General features: G+C 40.1%; 2 protein-coding genes across 2 annotated transcripts in view; one reads left to right on the plus strand and one right to left on the minus strand.

Moving 5' to 3' along the window:
• Positions 1-928: 928 nt before the first annotated feature.
• On the plus strand, positions 929-15255 carry cdhr5a (cadherin-related family member 5a). The gene is made up of 14 exons (XM_038701460.1): positions 929-1152; positions 3006-3178; positions 4451-4510; positions 4712-4801; positions 4887-4973; positions 7406-7513; positions 7610-7795; positions 8369-8459; positions 9867-9964; positions 10112-10318; positions 11591-11704; positions 11799-11865; positions 12627-12787; positions 14032-15255. Exons 1-14 carry the CDS (start codon positions 1062-1064, stop codon positions 14611-14613), a joined length of 2115 nt encoding a protein of 704 aa, XP_038557388.1. The 5' UTR covers positions 929-1061; the 3' UTR covers positions 14614-15255.
• A 2717-nt stretch (positions 15256-17972) lies between these two features.
• LOC119890600 (cathepsin D-like) overlaps positions 17973-24207 on the minus strand; it is a 10376-nt gene continuing 4141 nt past the window's right edge. The window contains exons 2-9 of the mRNA XM_038701927.1: positions 23708-23876; positions 22492-22615; positions 22268-22386; positions 21981-22180; positions 20694-20816; positions 20082-20226; positions 18762-18860; positions 17973-18525 (exon numbers count right to left, since the gene is read on the minus strand). Coding sequence (XP_038557855.1) covers positions 18364-18525; positions 18762-18860; positions 20082-20226; positions 20694-20816; positions 21981-22180; positions 22268-22386; positions 22492-22615; positions 23708-23876 — 1141 coding nt within the window. The 3' untranslated portion in view covers positions 17973-18363. The remainder of the gene's footprint in view (positions 18526-18761; positions 18861-20081; positions 20227-20693; positions 20817-21980; positions 22181-22267; positions 22387-22491; positions 22616-23707; positions 23877-24207) is intronic.

Consider the following 24207-nt stretch of genomic DNA (forward strand, 5'->3'; position numbering starts at 1 on the left):
AGAAGGTGGCCTGGTCTGATGGATTATGTTTTCTTTTAGATCACGTGGATGGCCGGGTGCATGTGCATCACATGTGCCAGCGGAGTCTGTGTGATGCTGGGAAACTTTGGGTCCTGCCATTCATGTGGATGTTACTTTGACACATACCACCTACCTAAGCATTGTTACACACCATGTTATTCACTCTTTCATGGAAACAGTATTCCCTGATGGCAGTGGCTTCGTTCAGCAGGATAATGCGCCCTGCCGCAAAGCAAAACAGGTTCAGGAATGTTTTGAGAGACACAACAACATGTTAAAAGGTGTTGACTTGGCCTCCAAATTCGCCAAATCTCAATCCAATTGGGCATCTGTGGGATTTGCTGGACAAACAAGTCCGATCCATGGAGGCCCCACCTCGCAACATACAGGACACAGCACACCTTCAGAGGTCTAGTGGAGTTCAGGCCTCGACGGATCAGGGCTGCACATAACATGGCTGAAAAAGGGGGACCTATACAATATTAGGCAGGTGGTCCTAATGTTAAGGCTGATTGGTGTAGCTGTTGTGTGCATCATGTGGCCAAAAATCTATCTTGACATATTCGATATCTGTAGGTTTGAATAGTCTTTGTCTATACTGTAACTATAACTGTACCAATGTGTATATTCATGTATTTGTGTCTACATATGTATTGTATGTACTGTATGTGTACATTTTACATCAACAAACAGAGTAATCCAACAACTAACCTGAAGAGTATTTGTCCATGTGAGAAAAGTGTCCAGCTGCAAACATTCCTCTGCTGAATTCCTCCCAGCATGCATCAGGGCCATCAATACAGAATGACCCGTCCAGCTAAAACAGATGCAAGTATTTTAGTAGGAGGCTGCGAGTCCTCTGCTGGCAGGCGCTTGATGCAATATGTGCCCGTAAGATGAAGTCACAAACATTGCAACTGTAGTCGACTCCCACTCGCCGGGCAGCACAGACGGGGCATTATGTGGACAAGTACCAGCTGGTACCACGGGCTCCTCATCCTCCTCGGGACTTCATTTGTTGGTGCCTCTGAAATCAGGACATGGAACTGAAATGGAAGAGCAAACCTGTGAATGTTTTCCTCGGATGCATCGTTGCCGTCTGCTTTTGTACGGTTTGTCCGGCTCAAAGAAGTGAGTAGAGCTCTGATTTCTGCTGTTGAGGGCGTCTTCTGTCGCTGGCGTGGGCAACGGGGAGATATGGATGTTGATGAAGCTGCAGAGTGAGAGAGACAGTTGATGTTTTCTTTCCTTCCTTAAAAGCAGTGGTTCCCAACCTACTTGTGAAGAGGGATTTTTCTTTTTCTGAAGGATTTTTAGAGGTCAAAGAATCCAGTATTTCACAGGGGGAAAAAAAACAGAAATTAGACAAAAGTCAGAAAAAAATTAACTCTGTGTAACTTGGGCCCATTGGGGGTTCCTGACCTCCAGATTGAGAACCACTACTAAAAAGGACAGAAAATGCAGAAAAAACTGTAACTGTTTGAAAGCGTTAATGTATGAGTATTTTCAGTACACCATAAGAAAAGCCCTCAGTACACTGTGTCAACATGTAGGCAGACATATGACACAATAAATAATTAATAACATTAGAATTTCATTATAAACTAGGTTTAGATTAGGTGTTTGCGCAGTTTAAACAACAATATATAACGTGTTAATTAGTGAGCTTTAGAGGTGCTAGTAGGCGGACTTTGTTACCACTAGCTGTTTCCTGTGTTTATGCTAAGCAAAGCTAACGGGCTGCTTGTGGTAGCTTTGTATTCACCGCACAGGCATGACGATCTTCTTCACTCTCAGAAAGTGTATTTCTCAAAATGTTGAACTATTCCTTTAAAGTACATCATCAAGTCAGGCAGGATTATTATAGAATATTTTTGGCCCTAAAGTGTAGAGGGGCCCTGTGTCCAAGTCTAGTATTAAAACATTCACGATTTTAGTTTATAGTCTCACGTGGTATTCTGGGCTGCTGCGTGTACACACAATGATAATGGGGTGGGAGAGCGGGGATCCGGTTTATGCAACTGTGGAAGTACTGCATCTATATACTTTATACAGCCTAATATACTCAGTTTTAAGGTATAATGTTTTAATGTTGTGGCATGAAGAGTTTAGGATATAAACGTAGATGTTATACACATGTATTTGTGTGTGTGTGTGTGTGTGTGTGTAATAGGCAGTGGTGGAGGAAATATTCGTCCTTTACTTAAGTAAGAGTACTATTAACACACTGCATTGAAAATGTTTCTTAAGTAAAAGAATATGTACTTAAAGTATTAAAGGTAAAAGTACTCGGTGCAGTAAAATGTCCCCTGTGACTGTTACACTATTATATATTCTATCGTCAGATTATTATTCCTCGTGCGTTCATGTAAAAGCAGGATTTTACTTTTGTAGTTGTTTAGCTGGAGCTAATTTTTGATTATTGAATGATTACCTTTATTATGGATTAATCTGCTGATCTTTGCTATGCTTGCTGTGTCCAAACCTCAACATTATTAACAAACGTTACAATTATTTAAAGGAAAAACGGCAAATCTTCACACGTGAGAAGCTGAAACCATGAAAAGTTTTTACAGGGAAAATTACTTTATTTTCTGTCAATTGACTAATTGATTAATCGTTTCAGCTGTTGGACATTGTCATATGTTTTGTGTGCAAAAAAACGTATTTGTAAAGTAACTAGTTACTAAAGGTGTCAGATTAAATGTAGTGAAGTAAAATTTATAATATTTCCTTCTGAGATTGGTGGGGTAGAAATAGAAAGAGGCATGAAAATAATATACTCAAAAGTACCTTTGTACTTAAGTACAGTACTTGAGTAAATGTAGTTTCCCAAAGTCAACACACTTGGTAATAATCATCCCTGCATGTTCTGTAGTTCTTTATCTCTTTAGTTCCTGTTTTTTCTTCACACAAATCTTCAACACATTTGATCAGGATCTTGTGAGGGGCCTGATGCTGACTATTACTCTCACCTCTCTCAGTTTGCACGGTTCCTCCGGGCCCCGTGACGGTCCCAGAAAACTACACGGCTGACGTCCAGCTGGTAAAAATCAGCTCCAGCAGTGACGTAATACTTACGGTCTCGGTGAACCCCGAAGATCTGTTCTACCTGAAAGGAAACGCCCTGATGGTGAAGAAAGGACTGGACTATGAGGTGATTATTGTGAAACTGAAACTGGATATGTGAGAGTTTAAAACTGATATTGTAATGGTGATATTGATTTGATTTGAAATATATACCAATACTCTTTTAGTTAAGAATACATTTTTTTCCTGCAATACAGTTTAATTACATGTAATATAAATACACCGACCAGCCATAACATTATGACCACCAACAGGTGATATGAATAACACTGATTATATCATTAATGGCACCTGTCAGTTGCTGGGATATATTGGGCAGCAGGTGAACATTGTGTCCTCGTAGCTGAAGGGTAGGTGAGTGAGTTTGACGTGGACCAAACTGTTATGGCTAGACGACTGGGTCAGAGCATCTCCAAAACAGTCTGCTGTGGTGAGTACTTTTCAAATTTGGTCAAAGGAAGGACAAACCGGTGAACCAGTGACATGGTCATAGGCAGCCAAGGCTCACTGATGCATGTGGAGAGCAAAAGCTGGCCCGTGTGGTCCGACCCAACAGATGAGCTACTGTAGGTCAAATTGCTGAAGAAGTTGATGCTGGTTCTGATAACGTACAGAGCATACACAGTGGGGTCCAGGTCTCGACGGGTCGGGGCTGTTTTGGCAGCAAAAGGGAGACCTACATTATGAGCAGGTGTTCTTAATGTTATGGCTGAGTGGTGTAATGTCCTAGCATGAAAAATGGAGGTTATCATTTGTTTTCAAGGTGCAGTTTTGGACACACAGTGGCTCAGGATAAACGACATGTAGTTCAGATTTGTTACAGAATAACTGTGTAAACATTGGTTGACAGCCGCTCAAATTAAATAATCCTGCAGAGTGGAAGCTTTGAATTTAAAATCATTTTAACAGACCTGATTGGACAGATTTCACTGATTCTTTCAGTTAGGCCCAGTCCAGGTGTGATGAACTTCCTGAAGATAGTCTGAAACAGAGTGGAGAAATTGATGGGCTTTAAGCAACTCAAACTAAACGAAGATCTACTTACATCATCATAAACTGAAGACACGTTGACGCCCTGTGGTGTGGGACCTGTATAGCCAGGATGTAACAACATGAAGATTGTTGTATTAAATATATCATAGTGTAACTTTAAAATGAACTAAATCAAATTTCAGCATGAATATATTTCATCATTAATTTTAAATCCGGGAAAATGTAACTTCCCACAAGAAAAGTCTTTGAACGTTAATTTACAACATTATGGCAACTTAATTATTATCAGTGCTGCTGTTTAAATTAGATTAATGTCTTTTTATGTAATGTCTGTGTGTTTTGTTAGTCATTGTCCAGTGCAGCTCTGGTGGTGTGGGTGCAGTGCAGCAGAGCAGGCTCCAGATCTGTGAGTACAACAAGTCACATCAAACACAATATCACTGGGTTTGTCAACAAAGAAGCCAAGAATGGATTGTAAACACATTCACAAGCTCAAGACTCTCTCTCAATTCATGATGTAGACTCTTGCACAATTAAAACCACTATTTCAAAATCTGTGTCTGATTACAAACTGAGCTGATCCGGTCGCTGCTTCGCTGTGTTCCAGGTGAACGAGTCTGTTGAGGTTTTGGTTGAAAATGTGAACGATAACCCCCCGAACTTTGCACAAAACCACTTCGTACTAGAAGTGAATGAGGTGAGTAACGTCGGTATCTCACAGCTGCAGAGCAGCATGTTTCAGGTTTGACCTGATGTTGACTCTTGAGTTTGGTCTCCTGCAGCTCACTCCGGTCAACTCCAGCGTTGGACTGATAGAAGCAACAGACATCGATTCAGAGCCGCTGTACTATCGCCTAGAGTCTGCAACGGTAAGAACAAATGTAACTATGTAGTGACACTGGACTGCAGTCGGTGGTTATATTCTTTTAGAGGACAACAATATAAAGAGATCTGAGTGATTTCGGATGGAAATACCAAAAATATATGTACGTTATGTTTATTTGTTAATCTATTAGGGATAATGCTCATTAATAAATGTTGACATTTTCGTAAATGATAAAGCTCAGCAGCTAATTTGCACTCAGAATCCTGATGTAATTAAAAGAGCTCTGTCTCTTAAGATGGTGGTTCCCAACCTGCAGGGTGGGACTCCACGAGGGGGCCCTACGAATGTCTTGGGCTGCGTTCAGACAGCAGGCCATAGTGACTAAAGTCTGATTTGTTAAGCATTAAGGCTTGAGGGTCACAAGGTGATTGATAAGAGGGAGAAAAAACAAATATTTCTGTCACACAAAATTATGTCTGAGCATGGAGGTTCATTCTCAACTTTGGGAACACATATCGGTGATTAAAATTTGAAAACTCAAGGTTGACCTAAATTGCTAAAGAAGGTCCAAAAAACTTATGAGTGAACACTTAAATTTAGAATATTTTATATCACAATTCAGTTTATTTTTTGTAAAATAGAAATAAAAAACCATCCCCAGTCCTACGGCTCTGAATGTGAGGGGGTCTGAGTATACAGGGTACAAAATCTACTACTTTACTACTACTATATTGTATGTTATGCCCCTGATACTGTTACCTCTGCAACAATCTGAGAAGAAGTCTGAGACCAAACTCTGTGACGGGAGGGTCTTGGCCCATGAGAATGCCAGTGAAATTATTGGTTAGCCAAAGCTATGGTGATCAAAATCACATGACTTCTCAAATGTCCAGTCACATAAGGGTGGAGCAATCATCAAACAGGAGGCACCTTGTGTAAAGACAACCCAATTGTCAGTGACAGAGAGTGTATGGGGTTGATTGTTCTTATGTAGTTTGTATGATGCTTTGGCAATATTGTTACACATTCATGCCAATAAAGCTAATTTGAATTGAATTGGAGTTTTGTAAAACTTGATATTAAGGATTATAAATTAATTTTTTTAAATAAAACAATCTTTTGGCCTATTGTGCTAATAAAATGTTTGTCCATCAAAAATTAATATAACTTTGTATGTTTAAACTATATATTTGATAATGAAAAATATATAGTATGGATATGATGTGGTTTTGAAAAGTGGGACAGTATGATTAACCAAATGTGGGACAGTTGTAAAGTACTTCAGTCACTCAAAAAAGTGCCCCACTACACTTTTTTGAGTGACTGAAGTACTTTACAACTGTGGGTTGTGGGACAAATGTGTTGTTTTTTTTTTTACAGGGTTTTAGTGGTCTTATGCACAATATACGTTTAAGGCCATGGGAAATTGTTATTCTGGATGGAGGTTTGAAGGCTTTTTGTGGTTGTGTGTGTGTGAAGGGAGTAGGTGTCTTAAAATAAAAATTATACATTATAATAAAAAAAATATCTCTGAATTTAAAAAACAATAAAGCCCATCCACTTAATTTTAGTGGAGACAGAGATTTTCACACAGAGAGCGATAGCCAGAATCAGGGAAAGGATGAGAGAGAAGGCAGGATAAAAGGCATTGTTTGTGTTTGTTGTGAAGTAAAATAAATTAGAGTCAGGAATTCTGATTGTGCATTAAACTCTTTTTCTATCTGCATAACATCACATAGGCCTGTTATAACAGTTGCTTAATTTCTCATAATTGCATCAAAACTATCATTATGATATAGACAGATTATTTGTTGATGTTCAGTTAGCAATGTTTCATTCATCCATAACCGTTACTAATTTAAGAAAATTCTTTTAGATTTTACAGGAATTAAGGTGATTTTATTTTTTTTTTAATAATGGACTTTCAGTGTCCGACATTAGGAAGTTGCCGATTGTCTCAAAGAAGCACTAAGAGCACCAATATGTCTGTCATTTCCTTCAGGAATGTGTTATCTGCATATTCTCTTTTGATTTGATTAGAACACATGCTGAGCTTTTTAAAATGGTATTGGGTGTTGATTTAATACATTGGCTTCACGTCGCAAGATGCCACAGAAGTCTGATGTTACTTTCTTTTAAGCCAAACACTTTAGGAACCGCTGCCTTCAGATTCCAGTGTGTTATGCAGGTGACATTTAGACCTATGTCCTATTAAAAACCAGTGAGGAAGGCGACTTCTCTCACCATCAGATGTCCCAAAAAAATCCTTCTCAGAGCCTTGATTCTATTTTATTTCAGTTTCTATATCTTTATTTGCCTGAGTTAATGTTATTGTCGTGGTTTTAAACGTGTCGACTTGTTCATCATGTAAATCGCTTTTGAAACTTTGTTTTGAAAGATGCTGTATAAATATACTTTATTATTATAATATTATTTAATCTTGTATAATATCTTCCTTTTCTCTGTCTGTTAAAGCAGGATAAATATTTCCGCCTGGAAAACATCAACACTCCAAAGATACTTGTTAAAAGCATCCTGGACTACGATGTTGTACAGAAGATCTCTCTGATTTTACATGTACAGGTACAGTTATCGGTAAAAAAAACAACAAAAAAACAACATCAATGTGGCCGCTTCTCTTTTACCTTTACCTGTGAAATGTGTCGCATCATGTTGCAGGACACGTTCAATGGTTCGGCTTCCAACGAGCCCTTCTTCACATCCGTGGCCACCATCACGGTGCACGTGAAGGACATCGATAACCGGCCCCCGTGGTTTCAGCCTTGTTTGAGGACCAACTTAGGAATCGCCAAACTGTGTGTGAGCTCCGGCTACAGAGGCAAAGTAAATCTCACTGAGAAGGAGGCGAGTGTCTGAATTTATAAAGTTTCACCTCACAGATTTGTCCCCCCTCACTTTTATAGTTTCGGATTGGTTCTCTTACTAAAATTTCTCTGAACTTTGTCCTGCCACCACAGTCCAGATAAGAGAAGATCAGAGTTGATAAAAATATTGATAAAGTCATCTGTGTCATTACTTTACAATTAAGGCAAGAGGGTGCTGCAGCGAGAGCTTATCAGACTACCTTGCCCTACCTTGTTGGTGGATTCAGCTTGAAAGGAATTACTACAGACATTATCTGGTGCTGGAAAAACTACTTCCACCTCCACTGCTTGCTTTTTCCCCCCTATTCGCCTAAAAGACGCTTTAATGGATCAGCAATTAAAGATAAGACAGTAAATCACAAAACTCCTTGTTATAAATAATACAACATTCATCTTCATGTGCATCATTATCCACGTACTTTTAGCCATGTACTTTCAAAGGCTCCACCAAACGTAGCCTTTTTTTCTCCTTGAATTTAAAGGAAACAGCTCTACAACCCTCAATATCCCCCCCAGTTGATTAAGGATTATTGATGATGGTTTTAATCCACAGGAGGGGCCGTTAGTGCTAGAGCCTGGTCCGGTGTTCGCCAGGGACGGGGACAAGAACAGGAGCGAGCAGATCAGCTATAGAATACTCCGAGGTTTGAATTGAACATAATTTATTTACATGAATTATAGATTTTACTGGTACTATTAGTATAGTAATCTTTTCAGCACCTTCAAAAACTTTTATAAACCATCAGTTACGAAGTGCTAGATAAAAAAAGGATTTGCCATGAAAATGAAAAACAAAAAAGAGTTGGCAGTGCTTCCTTTTTATGGGCTTTTACTTCCTTTAAGCTTTTAATCAGGAAACATTTTAAAAAGTTCAAATCTTAAAGGCCCTGAAAACCTATTTTCTCAATCGGCTCCTCGCTGTTGGCAACGGGGTCCTACACAAAGTTAGAACATTTGTTTTTTTCACATGACAGATTTCTGTCTTTTGTATTTTTCTCACTGGTTTGAAGAGGACTGGGTTCAGTTGAAATAAGGTGAAATAAGCTGCTGTTGCCAATCAAATCTGATCAATACACATCCACATAGTTCTGATAATCAACATTAATGGATCTTTTTCCAGACTTCAACCATAATTGTTTCTTCTATAGTTATACTTCTTTGGTTGTGGACATTTGATGTTGGACATTAACAACTCAACAAGTCCTCCAACCTAAACGACAACATAGGTCGTCTTAAGCAACCTACAAATACCATTCATACCAGCGTATCCTGCAATAGTGCCCCTACAGGTGGCGTTTCACTTCCTGACTGCACCCACGTTGCATAAATCACGTTACCTAATTGTTAAAGGGTTAGAATCCCCCTTAGGGTTGGAGTCCCCTTAGGGTTAAAGGGTTGGAGTCCCCTTAGGGTTGGAGTCCCCTTAGGGTTGGAGTCCCCTTAGTGTTAAAGGGTTGGAGTCCCCTTAGGGTTGGAGTCCCCTTAGTGTTAAAGGGTTGGAGTCCCCTTAAGCCTCGTTCACACTACACAATTTTTAGCCAGATTCGTTTCACTCCTCTCCAGCTCTATCTGTAGCTCAGACAATCCCTGCTACCTGCATGTGTTAATCCATTCTTTCACCCAGATTCTTTGTAATTGTTATCTTTATAATAATAATAATAAACAGCCTTTCATGTGCAGGTTCACACATTTCCCGTTTCAAATTTCACTGTGTTTTCTTGACAAAACGTGGTCTCTGCCAAACTACGGGTGACAGAGTCCTTGTCAGCTCGTGTAGTGTGTGTCCCCTGTCACCAATCAGTCAGGTAGTCAACAAGTTTGTCAACCACAATTATATTAGTGAGGGTTGGCTCAATACAGACTCCTCAATGAGTGGAATAAACACTCTAAAATAAAATAAATAAACTGAACATTATGACCTTAATGAAGGAAGCGTTATGACAAGACTGTTGTATTGCTTATGTGAGCTGGTCCCTCTGAATGATGTGCTGAAGAAATTGTGGCGTTTGGTTATGGTCGTTTATGCTTACGGTGTGTTCTTTCATCATCAGGAAATGAGGGAAATATTTTCCAGATTGATGAGGAAACGGGGAACATCACCATGGCTAAAGCTGCTGACATCGTCGGCCCAATAACCCTTACTGTTCTGGTAAAATAAAAATTTTAGATAGATATTCAATGGAAAAACAAACAAATTAAGCTTAAGTTATTGCAAGACAAAGAAAGAATCCTTAATTTAAAGTAAGAGAGGTATAAACTTGGATAAAACTTTGGTCTCACTCTGCCGGCACATCAGGCGTCGCAGGTGACCAATAGGGATCAGTTCGCTGTGACGCAGGTGACCATCGAGGTGATGAAGAAGAGCAGGAACCCTCCTCGCTTTGAGAAGGAGCGATACGAAGGATTTATCTATAGCAACTCTGTCCCTGAGAGCATGATCCTCAGAGACCGAAGCACCAACCGGCCCTTCAGGGTCCGAGCTCGGGACGAGGACTTCGCCGCTGTGAGTGATCTTTGTGTGTGTGTTGATTTTAATAATTACTACTAATATTGGGTTTTCACTGAATTTCAAAACTAATCTTGTTATGAACCTGTTGCTTTCCAGATATCCTTTAGTTAATCGCTGAATTAGATAAATATGAAAACCAGCTTGTCACAATACTGTCCTGATTGGTTGGACACTTGACTGCTGATTGATTGATTGAGTTTAAGTGAGCCAATCAGGACCAAGTACAGTAAAACACATTTTTAAATTACATTAAATTTAAGCACTCAGAAGATCAGTTTTTAAAAGTGTAATCTGTAGTGAAATGACAATGACAATCCTCATACACCATAAAAAGGCTCTCTTCCCGACCCTGATCAGTATTTCTATATTAAACCTGCAGTGCTGAACTTTTCTCTTCCTTATGACGTAGAGGCTCTGTCATAGTGAGCTGCTTGTTCACTCCTCCTTCAGCTCAGCTCTCGCAAACCAATCATTGCTTTTTGGCGTAAGCTAACCGGTTCACCAGCGAGGAAACATCGCCACAGACATCAGATGTTAAAATTCTGGTGTACTGCGAGTTGAGAGAGATTTGCCTGGCGGTGATCAGCATTGTGTGAACTCATTTGGCAAGGACTTGACATCGTTCATTTACACGTTAAAGTCCCGCACTCCAGCTCTAACAATGGATCAGTATAGTTTGTGTAATGTGAAAAGGCATAAATTGTAGTGGAAACCCACAGCTAGGCCTAATTATCGCCAACTTTGCAGTTCTTCATAGCTGTTTGGAGCATTTTTGCATCTTTCAGTTAATTGTTTTGGTTTTACAGCCCCAAGCTTTTAGCTTTCATCCGCATCAGGCAGCTGTTTTCAGTGAGGAAACCCAGTGGTGGAGACCAAAAATAACACCAAACTCAGCTCTAGCTTTTGTACCTCATTGCTTTGGTTCTCATCTATGATGTTGTCAGCTTTCAATCTGTAGGCTGCTTTTTTAAGAAAACCACCTCAGACAACCAAAGCGTACTTCTGGACAGTGTCTGTGTCTAAACCTAGAAGCTAAAGAGCCAGATAATTTTAAACTGAGCTAAAAGGGCAAAATGGTCATCAGGTTAACACACCTGTGTCTCCAAATGAAAGATAATGTTTCTCTGTGTCCTTCAATGTGAGTTTGCTAACCCATTAGCCATAACATTGATAGTTGGTATCTATCTGCCCCCTAGTGGTCAGAAATCACTAAAATCAGCTTTAAGTGGCCTTCAATAATTTTATTTTTGCATTTTTGTGTGTCAGGGTACAAATCCAGATGTAAAGTATGAAGTTCAGTACAGCAGCTACGTCAACGTGACTGCAGACGGTTTTGTGATCCTGAAGAGAATTGTGAAGACGGAGTCCTTCGCGCTTCAGGTGACTTTTTTTTTTAAGTTAAGCACAATAAATATACTGTATCTTTGCTTACATTTACTGATATTTTAAGTTATACTTTTTTTTCTGAATACAGCTCAGAGCAGTGGACGCAACAACAGGGGAATTTGGAACAGCTGCCCTCTCTGTTCAGGTCATACCTGGTAAGATCATCACGGCTATTCTCTGGGATATTGACGGATATATATATATATATATAGGGGTGGTATCATGCTGTACTGCTTATGGTTGGGTAAGCTTAAGGCGCCACCTGAATTGCTATCTTATTCCATTTTATTGTAATACCATAACCTTCCACCTTTTGTGCATTTTTTTATATTTCTGCTTTTGTTTTCATGGATTGTTTTTCTTTAATTGTATTTTGTCATCTAAAATTTTTAAATATATTTTCCTTTTATGTTCATCGATATATTTATATTTCTGCTTTTATCTTCTCATCAGTACATATATACATATTATATTACTAGCTAAAACTTCTATTTAGGATTAGTCATGTGCCTATTTTTGGTTGTTGTTGAGTCCACACTTACTGTAGGAAATGTGCAATATAAATAAAATTTATTTGACTTGTACTATAAAGATTCTAGACATCAAAATGGTAACAGAATTTCAAATGATCTCTAATCATGTCACCTCATGGGATTGTGACAACAACTAATTTAACTTAGCATTTTCACATACAATAAGTTGGACCGTTCCCACTGAACATATTTCAAATGTCTTATCTGGAACAACCCACCAATAGGCAGAAATTACTGTAGACATATCACGTAGAACCAAAGCTTAGATGCATGTAACTAAACTTTAAATGTCACAATGCATTAAATTATTTATATATTCAAATGAGCGGACCTGGGTAAATCCTAATGATGATGTTATGTCATTCATCTGTCCTCACCTGCAGCGGTGGCCATCCCGTCTCCCTCAAACGTCGGCTACCGTCCGGGCGACATGGCTCTTCTGGGTCTGGTCATGGCAGCTCTGCTGGTCCTCTGCATCATTGTGATTGGCTTCTTGATTTCCCGCTTGTATAAGGGAAACGCCGGCATGGACAAAATATGTGAGGTCAGTGAAGAGTTTCTCATGTTTTCAGCATTTTAACACCACAAATGCATCTTGAGGAATGTTTTTTTAAACAGGAAAGGGTTTGTTTGGTTTCCTATTTGTATTATGTGCTGTAAGTGATGGTTGAGTTGTGTGTGTGCTCATATTAAAAGAATTCTTAGATATATTGCATTTATTGCCAAGAGTTGGATGAGAAGATTAGTTCAGTTACCACTCAGTTATGTTAAGAAGTTAAGACATTAAGCTTAGCTTAGAATAAAGACTGGAAAGAGGGAGGAAATTTAGCCTTGCTCCATCCAAAGTGAAAATTATTAACACATTGAATTTTACAAAAATGTAAAACATTGTTTGTGTGTTTAAGTGTAACTGTACTGTCCCTTGATGAACAGTTTATTCATCCGTCCATTACTTCTGTGTAGCATCTCATCTTAAAACCACAAAGTTCTGTTTTATATTTGTTTGTGTACAGCAAAACAAATGAGATCTAACATGTTAATTATTAAAGGTGTTGGTAAACATGTTTAACTTAGGAGAGAGCCAGGTTACCTTTCCCCCTGCTTCCAGAGCTTATGCTAAGCTAAGCTAATTGGCACCAGGCCCATACATGACGAGAGTAGTATGAAACTTGTCATGTAAATCTCGGCAAGAAACAAATAAGCTGATTTTCCAAAATAATATCTCTTATAAAAGGGAGAATGTGTCTCAAGACTTCCAAGGTAAGTAAAGATTGAATAAAAATAAGATTTAATGATTCCACATTACTGCAGAGTAGTTAGTTCAATAGAGGGAAAAATTACTTTTTAAAATCGGTAAAAGGTCTGAAAGCAAAGTGAAAGAAACTTTAATTCAAAGGTCCTTCAATATTATTGTTCATCTGACTTTCTAAAGAAATATTGAAAATGGCCGTCAAAATAAAAATTTTCCTTTGAAACTATTCATGTTTTTTCTAACAGTTTTGAAGCCTTTATTCTCACTGCATTACAACAGCACCTCCGTACTGTAACGGTTTAGACGTCAGAAACAGACTCAGCTGTTTAATGCTGCATGTGCAAAACTCCTCCTGTGTGGCTTTGATGAATATTTATCAGCTGAAATCCACAGAAGGGCTCTGTGTTAAAACAGAACAAATGAACCTAGCTCACTCTCTGGAACCACGGTGGCATCTGTAACATTGAACAATGCCTCGATATCCTCCATGCTTCATTAACTGCTGTATTAATGAGGGGCCTCTCTCCTGCCTGTAGTGCCTGGGCCCCTGCCTGAAGTCCGACCAGCCTCGGTCCGGCCACAGGGACTCCCTGCAGTACACCAATGATGGCTTCCAGAATGAGGGCGACGCGAGCCGCGGTGGTGCCAGGCGCTGGAACAACGCTCTGCCCAGACGGAGCACCTTCCCTGGGTCACGAGGCCGGGTCATCCCCCTGGAGAGAAGGAGCCGCCACTGCTCCTCCTGTGGTGTCTACACGAACCACGTCCCCAAGGGGAGCCCCTCAGTGAGACCGTCCAGGAGAGGGAGAGGAGACGGCGATGAGTACAGCATGAGGTCGATCCTCACCAAGCAGAGGAGGAAGGAGGGCCAGAAGACGGTGTGGTTCAAGGAGAGCGAGGACTCCTCTGATATCGAGGTGGAGATTATCCCAGACACTGTGGGCCGGGTGGAGGAGGAGACTCAGGAGGAGCTGGAGGTGGAGATGGAAGGGGTTGTCAGAGACCCGGCAGCCCCGCGGAGAGAGTCTGACGACGGACAGGAGAGCCAAAGCGAGGAGCAGGACCGTGAAAATACCAGCTCAGAAAAAAAGAAGGCAAGTCAGGAGGAAGAGGGCTGACAGTAGAGGTCAAACTGGAGTCGGAGAAAAAGTTAATGAAACTCAGCTGTTTGTTTTCTCGCCGCTTTTTGGAGAAAGCAGCCTACAGGAGAGGTCTCGGCAGTCCAGGATGACACTTCCATCATCTCTGGATAACCTCAAGTATAGAGTCAAGGATCCAAAAAGTATTTATTTTCTACTGTGAGTATCTTAGAATAAAGTGTCTGAGGTAACAACTTTATACAATGTTTAAAAACACATAGTTCTCACTAGTGTTGGCCAAGCATACACTATGGGATGAGATTCTTCTATAACACTTACGGCAAGTTGACCACTCCTTTTTAAAGGTTAGTCTCTCTTTACAAAACTTATTTTTGTATTGTTATCATTTTTATTGGTAATACATTGTACTCACTAAATTAATTGCTAGAATTGCAGTGATATTGCTACAACACAGTCAGACAGGACAAAAGACACGTTGCAAACCCTGCAGGGTAGCTGAAGAGAGAAAACAAAGGTTAACAATAAACCTTCTGTTGCAAACATCTATTACAGTTTACAGACCCGCACATACCCAGTGTTTCAGTTACTTAAAACACACAATTTTCCTGTGCAATGAGGGATTATTACTGACAATTCAGGTAACTGGGTTAAAAAAAAAAACAGGGAGTGGGAAGTGAAACTGGAATTTTCAGGTTCTGTTCCAGAAGTAAAAAAATCCTATTCCCATTTAAATTTATAATAACTTAACTAAAAATACAGCCAAAATATTACTAAAAGTATATTAGGTGGTTCATTCCATAAATCTGGATAAGGATGGTAACTGAAGGGTGGTTTATTCCGGCTTTAACAAACACCATTTCCCAAATGCTCCCAGACCATAACATTACATTAATTAAGCTGATATTTTTTTTTTTAGCTAAAGTGATTTAGAGTTGCTATATAAGTATATGCACACACGCCCCTGGAGCAACTTGCTGGATCTGTCACAGTGGGAGTCGAACCCTATTCTCTCACACCAAAGGTATGTGTCTTATCCACTGCAGCATCACACTTACGCCATCACTGCTTAAAGGTCAGGGCTCAACAGAAGAGGTGAGTTGAGGGTGTGCAATGACAGCAGAGAACAAGAAGAAAGTTGGAAAAATGACTTTAAGACAGCGTTGGTGAGGTTTAAGAAAATGGATGAAAACCAAGTTACGATGTCATAAGTTCCCGCTCTGCCACGCTTGTAAATTTTAACGGGAGCTGATATTTTGTCTTTGTTTAACTAAACTGAAATCACAAAGGTCGTGGCAAATGCTTAAGTGGATGCTCCTGATTTGAATGATGACAGTAAACCTCAGAAACAAGCCCCCCCCCCCCAACAAAGTTGTAACGCCTGTGGGAATCGTTGCAAATCGATAAGCAATATTGCTTGGTAGTACTTTCTAATAAGGCTCCTTTTTTTTTATTTATTTTTTTAAAAAGGGTTTGCGAGGGTCGCGACTCACTTGATTATAGATTAATCTGCCCACTATTTAACCAAATAATTATTGTCTATTAAACTGTCAGAAAACCGTGACCAAAAGTCTTCAAATCTCTTGCTTTGTCCAACAGTTCAAAACATTTTATTTAATCTAACACAAGACAAGGAGATGCAGCAAATTGTCACATTCGAGAAGTGCCGACTTGCTAATAAGTTATTAATAAAGCGTGAAAGGTTTCTACTTCTAACACGACGTCAGCAAAAGTTAGTGAGTCTTCTGCAATTATCAAGGTCAATAAGTCCAGTGGTAAAATGATTTGTTGGAACCGTCTACCTGATGAACTAAAAAGACACAAGTGTTGTTCCTATTAACACTCTGTAAAGCATTAGTAATTATTAACCCTTAATAAACTTGTCATCAAAGGATGCCTTTTTAGAAAGTGGTAATTATCGGTTATTGCAATGTTGGATTTACAGGATTTTTATTGTTTTGATGATGTATCGATTAGTCAAGAACAGACATGCCCATCTGCTTATTTTGTTTGTTTCCTAATTGAATTTTCAGGATCTGTACTACACAGTTTACAGTACATCAATTAAAATGCAAAAAGTACCGTGACGAAAGATTTGATCTACATTATCCACTCCTACGTGTCACCGGCAGTCAGGTCAGGAAGTCAGCTGACAACCAACAGGCCAAAAACTGATGATTTCAGTCTGCATACTATCTGTACATGCTTTACTAAACTGAACCAGAAGTGTCTGGAAGAATATATGTGAAGACAAACTTATTTACCGAATACTAAAACAGGTGGGATGTTTTTATGTGGACTGTATTTTATTGAGAATGTTTAGTAAAATAACTACTTTTATGGATAAATCTGTGTATAGTTTACTTTTTGTACATTTAAGTGATTGAAGAGTGTTTAAGGGAATAAAAGTTTGAAGGAATCTTGTGATCGCCTCGCTGGTAAACTTAATTTTTCTTGCACACCAATTTTGATTTTTTTTGGGGGGGGGGGGGGGGCACACTTCTATTTGGAAGAGATTTTTTTTCTTGCAGCAAGCTGGATGAGAACATTGATACCCTCATGTCTGTCGGTTCAATATGACACTACAACCAACAGCTGGTTAGCTTAGCATCAAGACTAGAAATGTAGGAAAATGGCTACAAACATTAAGTAGACAAACAGGTTTTTAAGGGACGGAGGTTATGTGTTGGATTATTGGCTGTGAGCAGTCTGTTAACTGTCGTCACAATGAGGTTGCACAAAAAAGAGAAACATCTGTCCAGCCCCCAGTAAAACCCCAACCAAAAACAGTTTTCGCACTTTACGGTTTAAACAGATGTGATAGTCAAGAGCAAAAATATGGGCACCCCTGCATGTCTGTCACATGACGCACTACTTCTCCCAGACAACTGTTGCAATTACAAATGCTTTGGCATTTCATGTTTATTTATTGTTTGATTTGCAACAGGTGAGTTTAAATCGGGACTCCTTTGTAAAAGACTGTGTCTCAATGGGACTTTCCTGTCAAATTAAAGGATGCTTAAAATACAAATATTTCATGTCAACTCTCTTTTTCCATGAGTTCTGTGGGAGAGTACCATAGCATTTGTAATTGCAACAATTTTCTGGAAGAAGTTGTGCAATATGTGACAGACATTTTTAAAGCAGAGCTCCACAGATTTTACACATCGAAGTGCGTTTCCAGCTGTTGGGGAGTGCTAAATTTAGTATTGAGCCTTTTACTGAGGGAGCTGTTTGAAGTCTGTTAACTGTCCTCAAGTGATGTCACATGAATGAGTGTTGGTCGCAGCTAAGGACCACAAGTTAGGGAAGAAAGAAAAAAAAAAAAAGCTCTACTAGCCAAGAATTTACTAATTGTTAAAGCCACACAACACAGTAAATACAGATTACTTTAAAAACTGTTTATTCAGGCCAATCATAGGTAAGATACATCTTAAAGTCAGTAGTGGAGGAACAACTTCCTTTTAAAATTAAGTGTTTTTAAAACAAATCCCTGATTAAAAATAAACTCAGATGCTTAAAAAGGGAAGTACCAATACATATCAACGGATCCCTGATCATGTACAGCCATCACACAACCTATAAAATCTCCAGTCTGTCTCACAAACTCTGCTGGAAAATTCCTCAAATCAGTGCATTTCAACTCTACACAAAATCTATTGCTAAATATTGTTTGATTGCAAAGCAACAGAAAATATGTGCAGCACAGATTTTTGTCTTTCAAAACTTTTAGCTTTGTACTTTAACGTGTTGCTCCAACGCAGGATGTGCTTATTTGGCCTTGGCAAAACCCACCCTGTTGTTCTCTCGATCAAAGACGGTGTAGTACTGGCCAATGAATACATCTCCCAGAATCCACAGGGGCCCGGCGGGGGCGGGGATGTCCAGACCCATGAAGCCGCTCAGACACATGGTCTTTCCGGCCTGACTTACCTGAAAAATTGGAAGGAGGAGACGGACACAGAGTCAGAGACAGGGCTGCTGAAATGTTAGAAGGAATGAGAAACAGACAACTACACGCGTCTCTGAGTAATCATTCCTCAGACCTCCTCCTGCCAAGTGAAACAAAGCTGCACTTGTTTAGTTTTAGGTCGTCACAGTGTTGCATTGTTACTGCAGGAGGTCCCTGGTCTGACGCCCCCTGCTGGATAACACGCACACAGTCTCACCTTGAGGATGTACTGCTCTCCGGTCAGAGTGTACGACCGCCCGCCCACGCTGAAGGTGATGACCGGCAGCGTTGGGACCTTGTCACAGCTCACCATGTACTGAAACACAACCACAATTTACTCCTCAATTCACACTTCTTTTGTTTGATTGATTATTTAAACTATAAACTGACATGAAGCTATAAAAAACAGCATTTTGTAGCCGGTGTTTCATTTTTTCACAATGATAATATACACTAATTGTACAATAAAACCTGCCAATTCATGAAATTTGAACTCTAGACAGATATAATACAATAAACTTATTTGAATATGCATTTATTTCAACACACTTAAAAAAAAAAGGACCCATGTTTGTGTGTCTATAGCCCCTTTTCCACCAGATGGTTTTCCATTGAGCAAATCTGGGACCCGGTACCTAGTATTGTTTTGGTATCACCTCCGTCGAGGTTTTAGCAAGCTGAGGCGATACCAAAACGTGACAAGAAAACAATGCAGACAACCAATTGGTCAGAGAGAATCAACAACAAATCCTTCCCGCCAAACAACCTAGCTATGAGCTGGTGTGCAGCTTGTCCTTCATGTTAGCAGCAGCTAACATAAGCTCAGTTTTGGAGCTGAATAAAGCAATTAAAGTGTAAAAACAAATTATAAATGATTTGTCTCTTCGGCAAACACATGGACGTCAGCGAGCCGGCTACATTGAGGAGTACCATCTCTGGGTACTCGAGCTGGTACCATCAGGTGGAAAAGGGACTTAACTAACCAAGAGTATTTTCTTGCTTTAAAAAGACAGGTTAATATTTAACCCGTTCCTTTTATTAGTATACTCATTCTAGTCTGTAGGGTTTTAGGTCAGGGATGTGAAGTTAGCCAGCTGTTCTTCTCCTTGCTTTGACTGGGACCAGTCAAGGATCTCTGTTCCCCAAAACATAGAAACCTAGACTGTGTAAATGATTATGCATCCCTTTGCTCTGAGCCAGACGTTAGTGACTGTCCTCAGAGACAGAACCTCTGGCCCAGCTGATTTGTGTTATAGTACGTCTGTTTATTCTCTTTTATTAAGAAATTCTTCAGAAGAAAACGGTTTGTTGTAACGCAATTATTTGCTCAATCCTTCGACAGTAATGCCACAATTTTCCACGACAAGCTGCATGTACAGAAAGTAAGGTCCAGGTTGAAAAATACCAATTTCTCATTGATAATATCTTCACTGGGCAACTATCGATTATTTTCTAGATTAATAGTTTGGCCTACAATGTTATACAATATGTCATCAGAATGGCCTGTTTTATCAGCAGGTTGGACAGTTTCTCTCACCTCTCCCTGGATGAGTGGAAGGGCTCCAATGGCCTTCTGCAGGGCCTTGACCTCCGCAGAGGGGCCGGTGATCAGAGACGTCCCCGTGTCCACGATGGCCTCACAGCCGCTCTTACACAGACTCAGCTGGGTGCCCACTGTCATCCTGTCTCGCACACACACACACACACACACACGTTTCAGTACTCAAAGTGCAGTCACAGAATCACTGTGTCATGGAGGTTATGAAGGCCGCAATGAACAGTTATTTTCATTATTCTCTCATATAGTGATTATTTATCAGTTAACCAAAAATGCCTATCACAGTTTCCCAGAGCTAAATGGGATTTCTCCAAATAGCTCGTTTTGTCCGACTGTCTAAATCTATTCCAACTATGACAAAAAAAAAAAAAAAAAAAGGGAGAACCCTTACATTTCAGTAAATATAAGTAAAAACGATAATGAGAATTAGTGTCTATTATTATTTTGTCAGATGACTGGTCTACAAATCTTTACTTAATCTTGTCAAAGTATGGGGATAAATCTTTAGTCAATCATAACCAGCGTGCCTGGTTTATTAGACTGATCAATATCATGACCTCCATGTTTTTTTTTTTAAGTGTAAGCACTCACTCGTCCATGTGGATCTGCCAGTAGGCCTGGCGGGTGACGTTGACGTAACTGAAGTCACCACTGTAGTATTTGGGGTCGGTTCCTCCCAGCAGCAGCTCGCCGCCGGGCTGGGTGTCCGGGTTCCTGACAAGAGCGAAGACATGAACTCAAACAAACATCGCTGCCACTGACGGCAAACATCAGGAAGATAAGAGGTTGTTAAAGTAAACCCAGTATGAAAAAAAAAAGAAAAAAAAAAAAAAAAAAAGAAGGAGTTCTCATTTGTGTAGTCCAGGTTCCCACAGTGGAAAAAAGGGATACATGTGAACCACACAGGTGCATTTCAAAATTTTTTCTAGTAGGACTTTGCACCTGCCCACAACCACTGGGAACTGGTTTGCTGACCATGGTGTTACTGAGCTTGATTAGCCAGCCAGCTCACCTGACCAGAATTGCAAATGGTCTGTTTTTGTATAGAGTCTTTTCTAGTCTTTCCGACCACTCACAGCACTTTACACTACCCATTCCCACACACATACTAAAGTGCTACAGAACATTCATTCACACAGCCACCCTGTATCTGAACCCAACAGAGAATCTACGGGGTTTTGTCAGGAAGATGAGACACCAGACCAACAAACAGACAAGCTGAAGGGCGCCATCAAAGCGACCTGGGCTTCCATAACACCTCAGCAGTGCGGCAGGCTGATTACCTCCATGCTACGCCACCGTGATGCAGTAATTCTTGCGAAAGGACCCCCAACCAAATACCAAGTGCATAAACTGACCATTTTCAGAACCTTTCAACCTTTCACAAGGTCGACATTTCTGTATTATACATGCTATATTTTTTTTGATATGGATTTTTAATGTCCATGGAGATTAACTGTAATCATCAAGATTAAAACAAAAAAATATGAAATATTAAATAATATACCAACTAACTGAAAAGTTTCACTTTTATGAAGGGGAAAAAAAAACAAGGACATAAGCGTTCAGATTAGGGGCGTGATGATATATTTGGTTCATGAGACGTGACGTCACACAGAATTCTCAAAGCAATTTCATTTGTTATTTAACATTTCTTGTTGAAAGCAATTTTTTTTTTTTTTTTAAAAGAACATCCCCAGAGCATCCCCAGTGTAAATGATACCTATGGGGAAAAAAAAACAAAAATAACTAAATAAAGATCCCCCCTGCACGTCCTACAGGTAAACAGGCTTGAACACAGCCTGGGCAGCAGCAGATGTTAAAGACTGGAATGAACAAAAGATTCAAGGTACTGTAGTTACAGTTCTGTTTCCCCACCTGTTCAGGTAGAAGGAGAAGACGTTCTGCTCCAACTTCTTCTGGCTCATGAGGTTATCAAAGACTGGAGCCACTCCGTCCACAGAGATGCGTGGGTAGGCCATGCCGAGGATCCCGTCAAACTTGGCTGCGATGAAGGCCACACCGGGCTGTTTGATTGCTTCTCCGAAAATCTGCTTTTCAACTGACAAGTCCCCAATCTTGAGAAAATAAATAAACCACCCAAGTTAGAGAATTTCACTGAAATGAGCAGTTTACTGTGCTGCTAATGTGTGTGATGAGCTTACTGTGCATGTGTCCTCACTGAGGTAGCCAGACAAACTGCCAGATCCATACTGGATGGCGAAGGCGGTGCCGTTCTTCACGTATGTGCTGGACTTGGCAGAATTATATTTGTGGTGAAGCACTGTGGAGAGCAGAGAAAAATAAACATTTAAAAGATTTAAATAAAACAGAGTACACTGCAGCTGACATGCAGGACTGTATTTGTGATAACCTCAGTAGGACTTACAGCATGCAATGTCTAAGAGGGAGCAGTGAACGGAGGGCACCCACAGGTTGGAGGAACCTGTGTCAAACACCACAGTGAAGAGCTGAGGAGGGGTACCCAGGCTAATCTCACCGTAATACTGGGCCTGCTCAAACAAAAAAAAGGAAAAGAACATGTTTATGATCAACAACAACCAGTTTCTTGAAACTTTGTGGAGATTTAGTGGACTTTCAGGAAAAGAGATTACAATAATCCCTAAAGGCAGAAAACCGGTCAGACGCCGAGCAGGTTTAATGATTAAAACAACAACATCGACAAGGTCTGACAAAGCAAGTTCACACATGACAATCACAGTCTGTTTTCTTATTGCAACGAGGCCTCGCAGCCGCTAGTGTCAAGGAATATTTGCAGGTCAAAAAGTTACTCAGGCAAGTCAATAAATCACTTCTTATCGTTCAGTCAGTGTGACACAAATGATTACGCCACAAAAGAAAAAAAAAAAAAAAAAAAAAAAGTTAGGAGCTGAAGCAAACTTCTTTTTCGTGTGACTCAATGTCAAAACTTCTCACGTTGTCGTAATTCTGTCAAGTCATGCAGGCCCTCAAAGTACTTCCTTTTTCTGAGCAAGATTTGAAAGCTTGGTTTTTTTTTTGCCAGATTTCAGGCATCAGTCTTTCAGATTTCAGCCTCATACTTTTAAAAGCTATAAAACGTTTTGAAGCACAACAGCTAGATGCGTTTGACTTGAAAGCCTGAGCCACACAATACCTTTTGCTTCTTCCCTCCCTTACAATGAAAGTCTGATGTCATTACTAAAGATACAAAAAGGTGATTGGCCGATGTGTTAAGTAAAACCGAGAGCAAACAAACAAACTTTCTATCAGCTGACGAGGATCAAGAGGCTTACAGATCAGGTGGTAACACTGACTCAGCTGTCATATGGTTCCCTCTTCTGTCATTCTGTGTCAACAGTTAAACGCTGGTATTAATCTACATCAGAATTGCTCAGCCTGTCTAAAAAGCTGCGTTTGCAGAGGATTTCCTGGTCTTCACAGGCAAAGTCTAGTTTGTCATTCAGCCGGGAGGATTTACAGAAAAAAAGGTCGAGGCGGTCACAACACAAGAAGACCTTTGTTGTGGCTCTCCCCCCGGCTGGGCGCTCCACTTTTGAACAGTGCATTAGGGAAAGTGAAGACTTGAACGTCCACAGGTCAGTGGTTTGGAAAGTGATGCTTACGTCAAGGTAGTTCTTCAGGGTTTCTGGAGTGGGTGCATTGCTGGAGGGGAAGCCAAAGTTGTACTTAAGGGAGTGCTTGTCGGCCAGAAGCTCGTCTACTCTTCTCCCCGAGTCAGTCAGCTGCCGTCTTATGGTACGGAACTTAGTCAAGGGAATTCTGAAAGGGGAAAAACATTAAAAAAAAAAGTGATTTAGAGGAATTAATCTGTAGCCTGGTTCCAGATCTGTGAATCGCCACAAACAACTGATTCTGTTTTTGTAATCTGAATATATAAAAAACAGTGGAAATTTATTAATTTAACATAATTCATTCATCTGTTAAACACAACTGGTGGTTTTGACCCACATACTTCTCACACATTGAAATTTTGTTGTACATCACTGATGTGACGCCAGCTTACGACGTGAAGAAATCGAGTCACCTGCTCTCCACGCTGCGAGTCCGGACAGCCGTGACCGTGTGGTACTGAAGGAATTTCAGTTTGTGGATTTGTGTGGCC

This window comes from Micropterus salmoides, unplaced genomic scaffold, assembly GCF_014851395.1.
Source record: "Micropterus salmoides isolate LMB-PRFRI ecotype aquatic unplaced genomic scaffold, ASM1485139v1 Ms_hic_scaffold_6, whole genome shotgun sequence".
Classification (NCBI taxonomy): domain Eukaryota; kingdom Metazoa; phylum Chordata; class Actinopteri; order Centrarchiformes; family Centrarchidae; genus Micropterus; species Micropterus salmoides.